Source organism: Drosophila mauritiana, chromosome X, assembly GCF_004382145.1.
Source record: "Drosophila mauritiana strain mau12 chromosome X, ASM438214v1, whole genome shotgun sequence".
Lineage (NCBI taxonomy): Eukaryota > Metazoa > Arthropoda > Insecta > Diptera > Drosophilidae > Drosophila > Drosophila mauritiana.
In genome coordinates, this window is record NC_046672.1 from 11181572 (window position 1) to 11197617 (window position 16046).

Genomic DNA, 16046 nt, shown 5'->3' on the forward strand with positions numbered 1-16046 from the left:
GAAAACTCAACCCATTGGTTTGCAATAAAATTAAAACATAAATCATAGCAACGTTGGACTTTGTGCCACAATTTATATTTATTTCTTACGTTTATGCTTAGCTTAATACCTTTTGGTTTCACGGTCTTTCGTACAATGAATCTATTAGCTCCGAGTTTTGTTTTCATACCACCAGAGATCCAATCCTCTAGATTATCCTGGTAATTAGCTTAAGTGAAGCCAACTGCTGATTGAGTGGTTGGATTGATTGGAATGGTTAAATTAGCCTGGTATATATCCAATCTGAATGATTATGATGCCATAGGACAAACTGCAGCTGATCAAAGCGAATGCACATCGCATATCCATTCGAAACATGCCCAAAACCTTGTTTTCTGGCGATGATCGTCTAATAGCTCGTCTCAAAGCGCACATTTCCCACTAGAAAATTAATAAGTATTAATTAATATAACTTATCCGAATTATATAATTTTCTCACCTGTCTGTATGTTGTCCTGGAAGAAGCCACATCCTTTGGACTGGCGCAGATTTGGTTCTCCTCGGCCAGAAGCTTTTCACAAACGACCTGGAGGAGCACGACGTCCCAAAGGATGACCAAAAAGGAGACGACCGTGAGCAGCATCTTCAAGCCCCTGCCACGCAGGCCCAAGGCGTCGTGCTTCTGGATGAACATGGTGTAGCCCAGGTAAATGGTGGCCGTGTTGAAGAACACCAGGTGAATCAAGGCTATGGCCACCGGCCAGGCGAACATGCGATGCACCCGCCTTCCAATCCTCAGCAGTCGCTCCCGTGTGCGCAGCTGCTTCATGAGGTCGCTGTAGGAGCCGTGCTCCTGCTGGCCATTCAGACGCAGTGCCTCCGACAGATTGAGCAGCAGCAGAACATAGGCCACCTGAATGGCATCCCTGGCCAGTGAGTTGTAGACGAAGTACAGATTGGCCAGTAAATCGTAAACATTGAAGGGTCGCAGGCCCCAATGCATGATGGCACTTAGGGCAAAGTTGAAGTTGTGCAAAAAAGTGTAGACCTTGGCCAGAAAAGCCAGGCAATAGAAGCGACTGTGCTCCTTGAGCTGCAGGTCCTGCTCCAAAATAGTGGACACCTCGTTGTACGTCTGGCACACCTGCCGTTCAAATAGAAGGTGCAATAAGGTGCTGGTCACTGTCATCAGTAGCTGCTGGAATACGTTGCAAGTGGACAGCTGCAATTTGTTTGCAATTGATATGATAAGTATGTTATAGTCTCAGATTTATTCTTACCTGATTCACGAATCCCTGCCGCCTAAACATGCCCTCCAGGAAATACGTCATGGCGTATCTATAGTAGGCGTAAAACGCCACCAAGTTGATGACCATCAAAAGCCAGTCGTATGTCTGCAGAATTCTCGAGTGAACCAGACGCCGTCGAGTGGGACTGTAGTAGTGGCTGGAGAATCCCAGGACCAGTACCAATCCCAGCCAGAAGCGCAAAGCCAGGCGGCACAACTTGCCCACTCGCATGGTGGCCGGCAACTAATTGGCTGGCTCGATGCCATCGTCCATCGTCCCGAAAGTGGCACAACGACCACCCATTGATGTCCTTATCTGAGCATATGTACAATTGGACTGCTATCTTCAAAGGACACACCTCATTCAAGAGAAGAAACTTCAACGCCATTAGTTAAACGCGTTTATTCAGCTGCATTAGGAACAAGTATTTGTGGTTCTATAACTATTAAACATTTTCTAGACTTAAAAAAATCAAAGCTAAGCATTTTAAATTCGGCTTGTTGTGATTATTGTTGATTGAGAACTAACTAGGACTTCTTGCGCAGATAGAGATCGAACTGCACCAGAGTTATGAAGTAGGAAAAGGCGGTGACAGCAATCAGGTACACCAATCGGCGATCCAGGTGCAAAAGTCCACACAGCATGGGCGGTTGGTAGTTGAGCAGCTCCAGCGAAAGGTGTTCTATCTGAACGAGATGTAAACAATTCATTAAATTAGTAAATACTTCTGAAGATTCAATAAAAGCCGGCTGTCTATGATAAAATAAAGCGTAGTGGAAAAAAGGAGCTTCAACTCTACAACTCAAAGGTTTAAATGCTATAAGTAATCTAAAAATGGTCAAAAAAGTACAAGAATGACTGTTTTGTGCAGCTAATTACCTCTACTAACTATCCCTATTACTTTTTGACGGATTTTGAAAAATTAATTTTTGGGTCGATTTTCGCATTTTCGGTAAGGGGTAACATCATCAAAATTTGCGAAAAATGGCAAAAAAATAGAAATTCAAATTTTAAATACAGTTTTATTAGAATTTTAAATACGAGCTCAACGAGGTATAGCAATCCATATTTGGATTATTATTTCCGAAATGTTAGCCAAAAAACCAAATATTTTCTTCCTTTAAATCTGGAAAACGACATTTGGCCAAAAATACGATTTATACAAAAGGTGTTTTTATCATAACTTGTCTAAAAATGGTCATAAAATCACAAGAATGACTATTTTGTGCAGCTAATTACCAGTACTAACTATCCCTATTACTTTTTGACGGATTTTGGAAAATTAATTTTTGGGTCGATTTTCGCATTTTCGGTAAGGGGTAACATCATCAAAATTTGCGAAAAATGGCAAAAAATTAAAATTTCCAATTTCGAACGCCAATCGATTGGGAATTAAATTACGAGCTCAAAAAGGTGTGGCAATCCATATTTGGATTATTATTTCCGAAATGTTAGCCAAAAAACCAAATATTTTATTCCTTTAAATCTGGAAAACGACTTTTGGGCAAATATACGATTTATACAAAGTGTGTTTTTATCATAACTTGTCTAAAAATGGTCATAAAATCACAAGAATAACTGTTTTGTGCAGCTAATTACCACTACTAACTATCCCTATCACTTTTTGAAGGATGTTGAAAAATTAATTTTTGGGTCGATTTTCGCATTTTCGGTAAGGGGTAACATCATCAAAATTTGCGAAAAATGGCAAAAAATTAAAATTCCAAATTTTGAACCCCAATCGATTGGGAATTAAATTACGAGCTCAACGAGGTATGGCAATCCGTATTTGGATCATTACTTCCAATATTTTGGTCAAAATCCGTACTCTTGTATGTAGATTAACTTTTTCCTTTATATACATTTTTTTATTTTTTTAGTGGCTCACCTCCCTGGTCAGTCGCTCATCCATTTCCCGCGGCTCTGCGAATCTCCGCATGGTCAGAGCCACCGCCTCCAGCTCCAGCTTGATGTGCTCATTGATCAACGTAACAATATAGGTGTCTATGTAGAAGCCCGTGGCGTAGACCGAACCCACAACCACCGGATAGCTGACCTCCTCCAGCGACTGTTTGGCCAGCATGTGGAACAGGGTGTAGAAGTTGGTCAAGTTGTTGATGAGCGTGCTCAGCATGAGTCCGATCAGCTGGAACTGATGCATCCGAAAGCTCTCGCGCTGCAGATCGTGGATCTCCCGGCACCGCCGTCTCAGCTCCTCCAGGCGATCGCTCAGCTCACAGCAGTGATGGAGCAGCATGCCACCGGGTCTCAGACCATCCATCTCATCCCTAAGCGATCCCAACTGGAGATTGAACTGCCTGTAGTACTTGAGCACCGATCCATTGATCCAGTAGCAGTAGTCCGCCATGTTCTCCGTGTAGTTCCACAGCACAAAGGCGTAGATCGCAAAGTGGACTCGCACCTGGCTAACGGAACCCTTGCCACCTTCGCCGTACTGGGCAAATATGCCACACACCTGGATCATCATCATCAGATTGATCAGGCAGAACTTGAAGTACATGAAGTACTCAAATGGTCGCTTGGGCTCCTGTGGAGCGTTCTGGAACTCGAACTCCAGATGCGTTCTCTGCATGGTGCACCCCTGGTTGATGGCCTCAAAGTGCACGGTATTGGCCACATAGGTCACAATTACGGTGGCATATTTGATGGCCGTATTGGCGAAACTCACATAGAACAGCAACTGCAAACGCAGATCCAGGGTATCAGTTAGGGTGCGAAAGTGGTAGCAGAAATATCCGGGCAATACCACAATCAACAGCATGCTGAATAGGTGACCATATGCAATCAGGAGCACCTTAACGCCACGTTTCAGCGCCCTTTGGGGCACATAGTCGATCACCACTTGTCCATAGATCAGGGCGTACACATGTCCATACCGATAGAACTTGAACTCATGTCGCTCCCAGAAACTCTTGCGCTCATCCGGCGATGTCATTCCGGGTCCGCTTCACCCAGCAAACTGAGCAACTCCTTTTTAGTTGCGTGATGTGGGGTATAGTGTAGTTGGGAAGTGGGTTGAAAGTGGGTACAGTGGACATGGAGTGGTGCAGTCAGCGCCTGATTATTGGAGATGGCCGATATGGTAGGCTCGGAAAAGTATAGATAATCTCCTGCTAAGTTTCTATTGCATAGGAAATATGGTTATATGGAAATGAATAGAACTTAGCTATTCCCTTAAAATTAAGTAACTTAATTTAAATTAGAAAAATACCAGCACTTTATATTTATTACCAATTTACTGAAAGGACTTAACCAGCGCAATTATGGAACCCGAAGTTTGAAGAATCTGCAAGAGAGTGGGTTTAAATTGATTAATATGAACTTAATAAATTCTTCTTCCTCTTTGTTATTATTTTTACCATTCTTCTGAAGAAACTTACCGCAGCAAAGGTAGCCAACGATGGCGAGAAGAATGGCACCGCCATGGAAACAGGACGCTGGGATCTGAGGATCAAAAGCTGAACGAGTCGACGTTGTTGGGGCTTAAAAAGCTGCCACGGACAGGCGAACATGATGCGGCACAGACCAGTGCTCTATGGGCAAACGATTTTGAAATCTATAGCATAGAATCTATCGCCGAACTCACACTTTCGGCCACCAGAGTTCCGCCGTAGCAATAGACCAGCAGTTGGCTCAAAGCGGCAACCGTGTAGGCCACATAGAGCAGGGCGCCCAGACCATTATTGCCCAGTGTCAGGAGATTGACCATGCTGAATCCAATCACCATGGCGGCGGACACGAAATGGGCCAGGGTGATAATGGTATAGCGATCCCGAAAAAATGTGGTCAAATCGATGATGGCATTGTGCCTGATGATCACTGATCGCATCTTCTGCTCCAAAGTGTAAAGCTGCACTGGCGACAGCTCCAAGTGATCTTCAAGAATAAATGGAATAGTTTAAATATTTTCTTGGAACTTTTGCATACCCACTCACCGGTGTAGGGCCTAAACATTGATTCTATCTCCGCCTGGAGCACTTCGAAGAGTGCTGATAAGTGGGCACAGAACTCGAAATAAAAACCATCACAGCCGCCGAACATAAAGATGGTCACATAGCCCGTATAGGCAATGAATACGTAGGTCAGGGGAAAAAACGGATAGCTCAGCAGAACTTTGGGCATACTATTGCCATTAAATGATATAATTGCATAGGATATAGTAAGTCAAGTTAGTCAGCATATCATACTAGATGCATCTGAGATCATCTTACGTCATATTGAAGGGTGTAAACCAGACGAAGTCCTCGTAACGATTCTGGAGGTACAATATCATTGCGATCAGGATCGGCTTCAGGTTGTAGGTGGTGCAGGTGAAGAATCCGGCCGACAGGGGCCAGAAATTGATGCGGGCCGCCATGGCCGAGTGCCTCAGCCGGATGTCCCGCTGCTCGGGTCGCTCCCATTTGGGATCGAAGAGCAGGCCCCTCAGGCGGCTCCACATGATGGAGAGATCCCGACGAAAGCGCAGCATGAGGAACATCTTGAGCAGCGTGACCGCCGATGTGCCAGCTGGACAGAGGGTCTCCAGTGCCAAGGTAATCTGCTGTCCGTCCAGAAAACGCATGCCAGCATGCAGTTCGGTGGCCACGCCAATGGCCAGGATTGCGAAGTGAATCAGTGATCTCCAGGGCCACGTATCACCAGTTTTTCCCGGCCAATAGCCCATTATGTCTAAACTCAAGCGGGGCACGGCAAAAAAGTACACATCCAGCTCTTGATCGCGTTTCAGAAAGCGAAACCACTCGGACATGGTGGACATAACTTTGTGAGCGACATCCTGCCAAGGAATACTCCTTATATAGCCAGTAGTTGTAACCCTCTTCCATAACAAGTCTTGCATCCAAGCTAATTGACTTGTTATTCGGTGAAAGTTTGTCCAAAGTTAGAACAGTAACTTTTGCATAAGTGGTGCATACGGTCGGGGTCACCTTCTTGATTTCCCTTTGATTCGTGAGCTCCACTTGGACGACAGGCACAAGTAGCCGGGAACGAGTCGCAATCAGAGCTAATGCATCAATTAGCGCTAGCCGCTAATTTCAGTAATCAAAATACAAACAAATCAAGATTAAGACACTCGGACATCGGACTCGACGAATTCGTGCGTTTTTAACTAATCTCTAGCCCACTCACGCACAGCATGAGGTTTCAGGAGCGGATTCGGTTAGGCTAGCTCTGGATACCATCCATTGGAAATTATCAACAGAACGGAGTATGGAGTTTGCTTACATCAAATGCGGGTCAAATATTATAGCTGAGTCATCTGCTTGGAGTTTCCAATGATTGCAGTCTATCATCTTATCTATTTTCTTGTTTGTTGTTTTGTTTGCTGCTTGCATCTTATGTATGTACATATGTAATGTACATGTTTTTATCATCGAGATACTAATCAGTTGGAAGTTGAAGGGATGACCTTGATGATTCACATTGATAAGGGCGGTGAATATCTTCGTAATAGTGGGGCTTATCGAAAGCAGAAATCTGGTGCCAAGCAGGTTGGATATAAAACATGTTCCTGTTTTGCCTGTGTCACGTGATTTAAGTGCGAGCAATGATATATTTGGAATCTGCTTTTGGAATAACATTATCAGTAATACCCTGGAAGATACCAGTTGCACTAGAAGGGGTTACTTAGTTTTCTAGATCATGGGTCCAAAGTTCAAGTCCGAAACTGGATTGTGTTGAAGTTGGAGCTTGGGAAGACCTTAGCCCCTCTACCCCTTGGAATCCGCACCTGTTCGCCCCGATGCCCATCACCTGCGGAGTCATAAATCATGCAAACCTGTCCGCCGGTGTGTGTTCGAGTTCGAGTGCGACCATTGATGTATTGAAGTTTTTTTTTAAGTTTTATTTTTGTCAACGCCACAGACGAGTCTAAGTTATTTTTTCTCTTTATGCCACTTTTTTATGTAGTATATAAGTTATTGCCCTGCAATTGATTCTCCGCTGATAGTCTCCGCTGCCATCAACGCCAACGAACGGTTAAGCGCGACAGCAATACTCCGCTGCGCCGCGGCCGACGCAACTGCGCCGCTGCCGACTTGATTGCTAGGGAATTAGGGAAACATTTTGTACACTAGCTTTAGTTTCAAATGATAAATTGCAATAAACGGTCGCTTGCGATCTTCAAAATTAAATCAAATTAACTGTAATTATTAACTGGCGCCCGAACAGGGACCAGCGAATAAACGCGAACGACAGACAAAATTCTAAGTCGCGGAGCAAAATCAAAATTTTGCTAAAAAATATTCGTTGGTTAAATTGTGCCGAAGAAACTCCCGCGAGTTATTAACAAACAAAATTCACGGTCGGCTATGAAATAAAATTATTTGAAAAAAAATAGATTTTCCGGAAGAGGAAAATACTCATCGGCATAGCATTGCCCATTTGTGGATCTCATTTTCTGTCAGGCCAGCCCGCAGAAAACCTTCTTTGGAGTGCTGACGTGGATTCCCCAGTAGCCCAGGCAAAAAGGACAACATTCACCCAGCCAGGAGGAGTGACCGCAACAATCCTATTTAAATTAAATGCAAAACGAAGAACATCAATTTCATCGAAAAGGAGAAGGAAAAGTAGAAGTAGAACGCCGAGAACTAACGGAACTACAGAAGAGCAACACGGATAACAGTTAACAGTTCAACCCAAAACGTAACGGCAGAGGTAAAGACGACGAACGGCAGAGAACGGCTGCGTGAACCAAAGCGCAGACAACAAGGAAAAAAAAAAGAACAACAACAGCACAGCCGTAGCAGCAGCAGCAGCCCGCCAAAAAGAACAGGAATAAGAACACGCTGTCGACGAAGAATCTGAAGCTGAAACAACCGAAGAGGAGGCAGAGAGACTACAAGAACTTGGAAAGTACACTGGAAAAAACATCAGCAACTTAAAATTCAGGCATCCACCCATAATAAAACATAAGTATAACAAAAAAAAATAAAGTATATTATTATTATTATATTATTATTATTATATTATTATTATAATATTATTATTATTATTATATTATTACTATTATATTATTATTATTATATTATTATTATTATATTATTATTATTATATTATTATTATTATATTATCATTATTATATTATTATTATTATATTATTATTATTATATTATTATTATTATTATTATTGATATTATTATTAATACTATATTTTCAACCCAGTTCCTAGAGATCTTCTGAAAGGAAAATTTTCCATTTACTGTTCCTTTCTGGTACACTGTTCTCAAAGCAAAATAACCGCGGTGAGCTAAAATTTTATTGCATGCAAAAATAAAAAAAAAAATAAATAAATAAAAATAAAAACAAAACAAAAGATAAATAAGCAAACACATACACACGCATTCCATATTTTCTGCCCACAACTTTTGTTAAGTTCAAATTGGTTTAGGCTTGTTTTGTGCAGGTGTTGTCCGAATTAAAAACCAGTATGGCAAACCCTAATAATATAATAAGACCATCAGCATTTAGTTCAAATGAAAGACCGGTGCCCTCAGAAAGACACGACCTGCCTGAACAGCATCGCGTAGACATGAGTGTCGAACAGTTGACAGCATTAATTGGCCAAACGGTGGCCCAAGTTTTACCTGGACTGATAAAACAAATGAATAACAATACTCTTGACTTTACTGACGTGAGCGACCAGGTCGTCGAGCCCGAATACAGAAATAATTTAGCGGACTTTGACAGGGTGCCTGATATCGTAAAATCGATCAGGGAATTCTCTGGAAATCCAGCAGAATTTGGGTCTTGGAAAAAGAGCGTTGATAGAATCATGGAGACTTATACCCCATTTGTGGGTACTCCAAAATATTATGGTATACTTCATACCATAAGAAATAAAATTGTTGGAAGTGCTGATGTGGCACTCGAGTCCTACAGCATTCCGCTGGACTGGAAGGCCATGTCGAGATGTCTCACTCTGCATTACGCAGATAAACGGGACATAACTACCTTGGAATACCAAATGTCAACTTTGGTTCAAGGCCACCAGCAGTCGGTGGAAGACTTCCACCAGGACGTCTACAAAAATCTGTCGCTTATTCTAAATAAAGTCGGCTGCATGCAAATGAGCCGAGAATCCGAGCACTTTGTTACAAAAATGTACAGAGAAAAAGCTCTGGATACTTTTATCAGAGGCCTTCGAGGAGATTTACCTCGCCTTTTGGCAATAAAAGAGCCAGCTGATCTCCCCTCAGCTTTACATTATTGCCTTAAACTTGAAAATCAAACTTTCAGGTCAAACCATGCGGCAAATAAGGGTCAACAGTCGAGTTTCAGAGGAAATGAAAAACCCATACCGGCACCCCGCAATTTTCAGCCGTCGAATGCCTTTGGCCATCGACAGCCTCCACCGGTCCCTCCACGACATCCCATTAGGAGACCTTCACAATATTTTGGCCAGCCATTCCCGGCGCCAAGGCAACATGTGTCTAACTTCGGTAATGCACCGTTCATTCCACCCCGACAAAACTATCAACAGCAATGGCAACAATATAATGCCCCACCCCGTCCATTTGCGACCAAACCACAACCAAGACCAGAACCAATGGACGTGGACGGCAGTGTACAGACGCGAAACATTAATTATATGAATAGACCACACTCGGACATAAACAAACGACAAAAGAACTACAACATCCAAACAGTAAACATGAGACAGCCAAGTATTGAAGTATCTGGGTCCAGTTCAAGCATGACAGGCTATCAACGGTCGATGCAAGATTATGAAACCCAGAACAATATAAACGGCACACTAAATGAATACTGTGATGGGCAAATAGACAATTTGGACAGCGAACAACGAGACCACGTGTTGCATTTTTTAGAGTAGAAGACTCCTCATTACCATACTTCGAATGTAGAGTGGGGAGTGGAAAGGTTTTAAGGGTGTTGATTGACACAGGCTCTAATAAAAATTACATCCAGCCCAATTTGGTGACGAACGCGATACCAAATAATAAGCCTTACATAGCTGATACTCCAGGCGGTGATGTAAAAATATCGCATTACAAAAGAGCAAATCTTTTCGATTTCGAAATAAAATTTTTTTTATTACCAACGCTGAAGACTTTTGACGCCATACTTGGCAAAGACACAATGAAGGGAATGGGAGCGCAAATTGATTTGAAGAACCTAACCATGACACTGGAAAACGGGAAAAGAGTTGTTCTCAAAGAAAAACAGTTCGAGGCTGTTAGCACGATTAGTCCGAGAATAAAACACTTAGAGGTAGAACAGAGAATGAAATTAAATAAAATAATTGATTCGTATCCAGGTCTCTTCGCAGACCCCAACCAAAAACTAACCTACACAACAAGTGTAAGGGCAGCAATCCGAACTATATCGGATACGCCAATATACTCAAAATTCTATCAGTACCCAATGTCTCTTAAAGACGAGGTACACAAACAAATTTCCGAACTTTTACACGATGGAATCATTCGACCCTCAAGGTCACCTTACAATTCACCAGTGTGGATTGTACCAAAAAAACTCGACTCCTCTGGCAAGAAAAAATACAGGGTGGTAATTGACTATCGGAAACTTAACATGGTAACGGTAGCGGACAGATACCCTATCCCTGACATTAATGAAGTATTGGCCCAATTGGGAGAAAACAAGATTTTCTCAGTGCTCGATCTGAAAAGTGGGTTTCATCAGATTCTTTTAAAGGAATCTGATATTGAAAAGACCGCCTTCTCCATCAATAATGGAAAATACGAGTTTACACGACTCCCATTCGGTCTGAAAAATGCACCGTCAATTTTCCAGCGGGCACTGGACGATATCCTTCACGAACATATCGGTAAGATATGTTTCATTTATATTGACGACATCATCATCTTTAGTAAAGATGATGAAACACATTACCAGAACCTTGACACTATTTTCAGAACTCTTCAGCAAGCCAACATGAAATGTCAGTTGGATAAATGCGAGTTTATGAAGAGAAAAGTGGAGTTCCTAGGCTTCGTCGTGTCCGACAAGGGCATTGAAACCAGCCCAACCAAGGTACAGGCAATCTCAGACTTTCCAATTCCAAGGACACTCAAAGAACTGAGATCATTCTTGGGATTATCCGGATATTACAGGAGATTTATTCCTAACTACGCTAAGTTAGCAAAACCACTTAGCTCGCTTTTGAGAGGGGAGGATGGTCGAATTTCCAAGACATTATCGTCAAAAAAATCCGTCTCCCTTAATCGCGAAGCAATAGAAGCCTTCAAGAAATTGAAGAGCAGCTTGGTTTCTCCAGACGTAATACTCCACTACCCGGACTTTAAAAAAGAATTTCACCTAACAACGGATGCTTCCAATTTCGCAGTAGGCGCCGTTCTTTCACAAGAGAACAGACCCATCTCATTTTTATCGAGAACACTCTCGAAGGCGGAAGAAAATTATGCCACGAATGAGAAGGAAATGTTAGCCATTATCTGGGCTCTAAAAAAGCTAAAAATTTACCTTTACGGTAAAGCAAAGGTGAAAATCTTTACTGACCATCAGCCCTTGACCCATTCTCTCAGTAGTTGGAATGGAAATGCGAGGATTAAGAGATGGAAAGCATACCTTGAGGAATATGACTACGAAATTTTCTACAAGCCAGGCAGAGAAAATACTGTAGCCGACGCTCTGTCCAGAGGACCGACAGTCGAACAGATTAACACAGTAGCCTCAACAATGCACAGCTCTGACAGTTCGAGCCATGGGCTGATACCAAGCGTTGAAGCCCCGATAAATGCATTCAAGAATCAAATTTTCTTCAGGGAGTCCGAGTCAGAGAACTACTCATTTAGCATTCCATTCCCGACATTTCAAAGGCATTTAGTAGATCGCAAATTGTTCACACCCGACAGTCTCTTGTCAGATTTGAAAGAATATCTCAACCCATCCGTGATTAATGGAATTTTCACATCTGAGGATGTAATGGGAAAAATACAAATTCTCTACCCCATCCATTTTCAGGGTTTCAAGATTAGATTCTGTCAAACCAAAGTCAAAGACCTTGTTAACGAAGCCGAACAAGAGGAAGAAATACTTAGGACACATAACAGAGCACACAGAAATGCTGTGGAAAATAAAGCTCAGTTGTCCGAAAGAGTATACTTTCCTAAAATGAGGAAAAAAGTTTCGGCTATCGTGAATCAGTGTTTGGTGTGTAAGACTGCTAAATATGACAGACATCCCACGCATCCAGAAATAAGACAAACTCCCTTGCCAGAATACCCCGGACAAATTATTCATATTGACATCTACTCGACAGAACGACATCTGGTGCTCACGGCGATTGATAAATTTTCCAAACTGGCCATGGGAAGAGTTATCAAATCCAAAGCTGTAGAAGACATTAGGAAAGCTCTAAGAGATATCGTGTTTTATTATGGAGTGCCTAAATTAATAGTAATGGACAATGAAAAGTCCCTCAACTCAGCCTCTATCAAATTCATGTTGACAGACCAGCTGGGTATTGAGCTCTATAAAGCACCTCCGTATAAAAGTACAGTAAATGGACAGATAGAAAGATTTCACTCCACACTCTCTGAAATAATGAGATGTTTGAAAGGAGATGGAACACATAGGGGCTTCGAGGAACTTCTCGATAGGGCCATCTATGAATATAACTACACTGTCCATTCTGTCACAAAAAAACGACCTCTAGAGGTGTTCTTCGGCAGGATAGCTACCGTAGCTCCAGAAAAATATGAACAAGCTAGACTGGACAATATAGACCGACTTAGGCAAAAACAGGAAACTGACATGGAATACCACAACCGGACAAGAAAGCCCATAAAGACCTATATCAAAGGGCAAGAAATTTTCGTTAGGGTTAATACAAGATTAGGTTCTAAGTTATCAAGTAGATTTAGGAAGGAACTAGTTAAGGAAGACCGAAGTACCACAATATTAACAGAATCAGGGAAATTAGTACATAAAAGTAACATAAGATCATGATTGCTTTCAGAATAATTACTGTGGCCACATCGATAGACAAGTAGAACATAGAAACATTAAACATACTGATTAACGTAACCACGAGAACACAGAATTAAATTTGAAACGATTCGACTTTGACAGATGAGTTGGCCATAGGTTTGCAGAATTAGATTGGGCTCGTGAAATAAGAGATTGCGTTGTGAATGCGTTTCTGCGGAGCGAGTTTAAATTGAATGAGATCAGTAGCCTACCTGAAAACAATATACCGATTTCTGCCTTGACGGTCAAATAAATGTTAAAACTTTCACACGTTCTCGCTTTACACAACGGAACTAAAATTTGTATGTCATTAAAATCTCCATATTGAATCAGTTAATTCCTTATTTCTTATATTTTAAAACATGATCAGTAAAGGAAACTAATAATAATAAATAAATAATAATTTAATTTGAATAATAATAAAATTTACCAATTAAAGACGAAATGTACGGAATCAATGCCTTCTGCAAAGGTTCCAATGGTCTAAAAATATGTAGATATAAATTCATTAGTAATCTAGTAAAACCAGCATTTTAATAGAAAGCAATCAAGTTGTCAATGCAGAACACATCCGAGTTGCACAAACCTCGAACGCACGCAACAATAAACACCTGGCATTCAAACCATTAATGCGGTGCCCAAACCACCACGAATCACCCCACCAAAGATGCGACTCAACAACGTCCCGTCCTTATGATGACCGCTCGAGGACAAGCGTCAATTAAGAGGGGAGGAGTTATTGCCCTGCAATTGATTCTCCGCTGATAGTCTCCGCTGCCATCAACGCCAACGAACGGTTAAGCGCGACAGCAATACTCCGCTGCGCCGCGGCCGACGCAACTGCGCCGCTGCCGACTTGATTGCTAGGGAATTAGGGAAACATTTTGTACACTAGCTTTAGTTTCAAATGATAAATTGCAATAAACGGTCGCTTGCGATCTTCAAAATTAAATCAAATTAACTGTAATTATTAACTTATATACTTAGATTGGCAGCGCACGTTCCTCGGCGCGGTGACGTCAGCGGTGGCACGCACACAACTGTAGGTATCGGATTGGTTTGATAGCTTTTATTTTTGTGCGTTTGATCGGGTTTGAAAAAAGCCGCGACGCCGTCGAAGGTCGATCTAGAGCAGCGATAAGGTCACTGCACAAGTTCAGGCCCCAAAAAGGTTCTTCTCAAAGTTTAAATCAAAACAGGGAAATGTATACTAAGGTAGTTAGAATAAACTCCCAGAAGTGCAATAAAAAGGATACACTATCTTAATATGTTTAATAATATAAAATAGCCGGATTTAATGGCCAATTTGGAGCTTTCTTGTCCACCGCCCCCTCGTAAATGCAAGGGCATCAAATTGATTTAAAACACTGGATGATCATAGTAATGATGATGGGTAAATTGCTTGATTCGCGGGATTGGGATAGATTTGATGGGCATAATTGCACCGGCAGTGCCGAGCACCGAGCACCCAGCACCGAATGGCTAGCAAATTGAATCAACGCCAATTGCCCAGTGGTTGCCCCTTTTCCATTTTTCTAGTTTTCACTTGGCTTAGCATCAGCAAATCGCAACTTTCTAGCAACTGAGCTACCCCAGCCCGCTAAGCACGCACACCCACTGCTTAACACGCAACACAGATACAGTAAAGCTTCGAAAATGAGAAACAGGATTTCGGACTTTGTAGTTCCAGTAGTCCATACCTACAGTTATTGTAATATTTTCAATGTTATATCAATAAATAAATCATTTATATTAGAGTTTTACTCGCAAAGCTGAGACAATAATATCGATATCAAGGATCTAACATGCCCGGTGTCCACTGTACTGGCACGGATAGAGAAAAGGGAAGCATTCCCAGCACTCAGCTCAATTGAGATGGCCTGACATTGTTTTTGAAGAGTCACCCGGAATCACCAGAATCCATCGAGGGAGCCGAGCCGCCATAATTTCGGATGAGGAGGGGCTTGGGCACGGGATTTGGGGGTACGAGAATATCCGATTACGCCGGTCTGTTTCATGACAAGCCGATCTAAAGCAAACCCAACTCAGCTGGCCCGGCACCCCAAATATCCCCAGAACCGTGCACATGACTGTTAGATAAGTTTATTAAGCGTGCGGGCCCGAAACTCAAACTGAAACCGAATGCGAATGCGAGTGCCATAAAGAAGTTAAGCAATTCAGACAGTTTAGAGCATAAATTGTTTAATAGAGTTTATACGCCAATTGGGGGCATAAAGAGTGTCGCATTTTATAATTCGGTTTTTTATTCGTTCTTCTTTTCACTCCCAACTGCAGACGGCCATCCCCACACAGCAGACTATCCAGATAAGCGGCTAGAAATACGTAACACTGGTAAAGTTCAGGGTTCCCGGCGGGCTATAGAAGCACTAGAGCTGGTGGCACTTCCAATCTTTGACTGGCGGCGGCTATCGTCCATCGGGCGATGAGTTATGCAACTTTATGACGGTCCTCAAGTGGCCAAAACCCAAACAGAAGAAACTTAATGCGAAAAAGAACGAAATCCACTCGATCAAGCGATCAAGATAATCATTTGTCGAAAATGGCGCCTAATATTTCGATGACCCCCATTAGGGTGCTGATAACGATTCCAGAACATGACGTGGAGTTCACTGGAACTCAGTCTAAAAATCTGCAAGCAAGATGTGAAAGCCAGTTAATTATTACAATTAAAATGGCACGTTTTCTAACTATAAACAAAGCTGCTTCTGGTAATTATCCTATTGAATGAAACCATAAAAAACGTAACAATAACTAATTATACGG

The 16046-nt window shown here is 42.1% G+C and overlaps 3 protein-coding genes across 4 annotated transcripts; all 3 read right to left on the bottom strand.

Moving 5' to 3' along the window:
* Positions 1-160: 160 nt before the first annotated feature.
* Positions 161-1499, bottom strand: LOC117147494 (putative gustatory receptor 10b). Its single transcript, XM_033314396.1, has 3 exons — positions 1260-1499; positions 479-1201; positions 161-420 (listed from the first exon to the last, which is right to left on the bottom strand). Exons 1-3 carry the CDS (start codon positions 1497-1499, stop codon positions 262-264), a joined length of 1122 nt encoding a protein of 373 aa, XP_033170287.1. The 3' UTR covers positions 161-261.
* A 203-nt stretch (positions 1500-1702) lies between these two features.
* Positions 1703-4385, bottom strand: LOC117147493 (gustatory receptor 10a). Its single transcript, XM_033314395.1, has 2 exons — positions 3157-4385; positions 1703-1954 (listed from the first exon to the last, which is right to left on the bottom strand). Exons 1-2 carry the CDS (start codon positions 4222-4224, stop codon positions 1796-1798), a joined length of 1227 nt encoding a protein of 408 aa, XP_033170286.1. The 5' UTR covers positions 4225-4385; the 3' UTR covers positions 1703-1795.
* A 114-nt stretch (positions 4386-4499) lies between these two features.
* On the bottom strand, positions 4500-6367 carry LOC117147492 (odorant receptor 10a). Of its 2 annotated transcripts, XM_033314393.1 has the most exons (5): positions 5501-6367; positions 5225-5412; positions 4876-5165; positions 4670-4822; positions 4500-4575 (listed from the first exon to the last, which is right to left on the bottom strand). In XM_033314393.1, the coding sequence occupies exons 1-5, from the start codon at positions 6127-6129 to the stop codon at positions 4525-4527; spliced, it is 1311 nt and encodes a 436-aa protein (XP_033170284.1). In that variant the 5' UTR covers positions 6130-6367; the 3' UTR covers positions 4500-4524. The 2 variants fall into 2 exon arrangements, with proteins under 2 accessions (XP_033170284.1, XP_033170285.1); XM_033314394.1 differs by lacking the exon at positions 4500-4575 and having other exon boundaries at positions 4711-4822; positions 4878-5165.
* Between the last annotated feature and the right edge of the window lie 9679 nt (positions 6368-16046).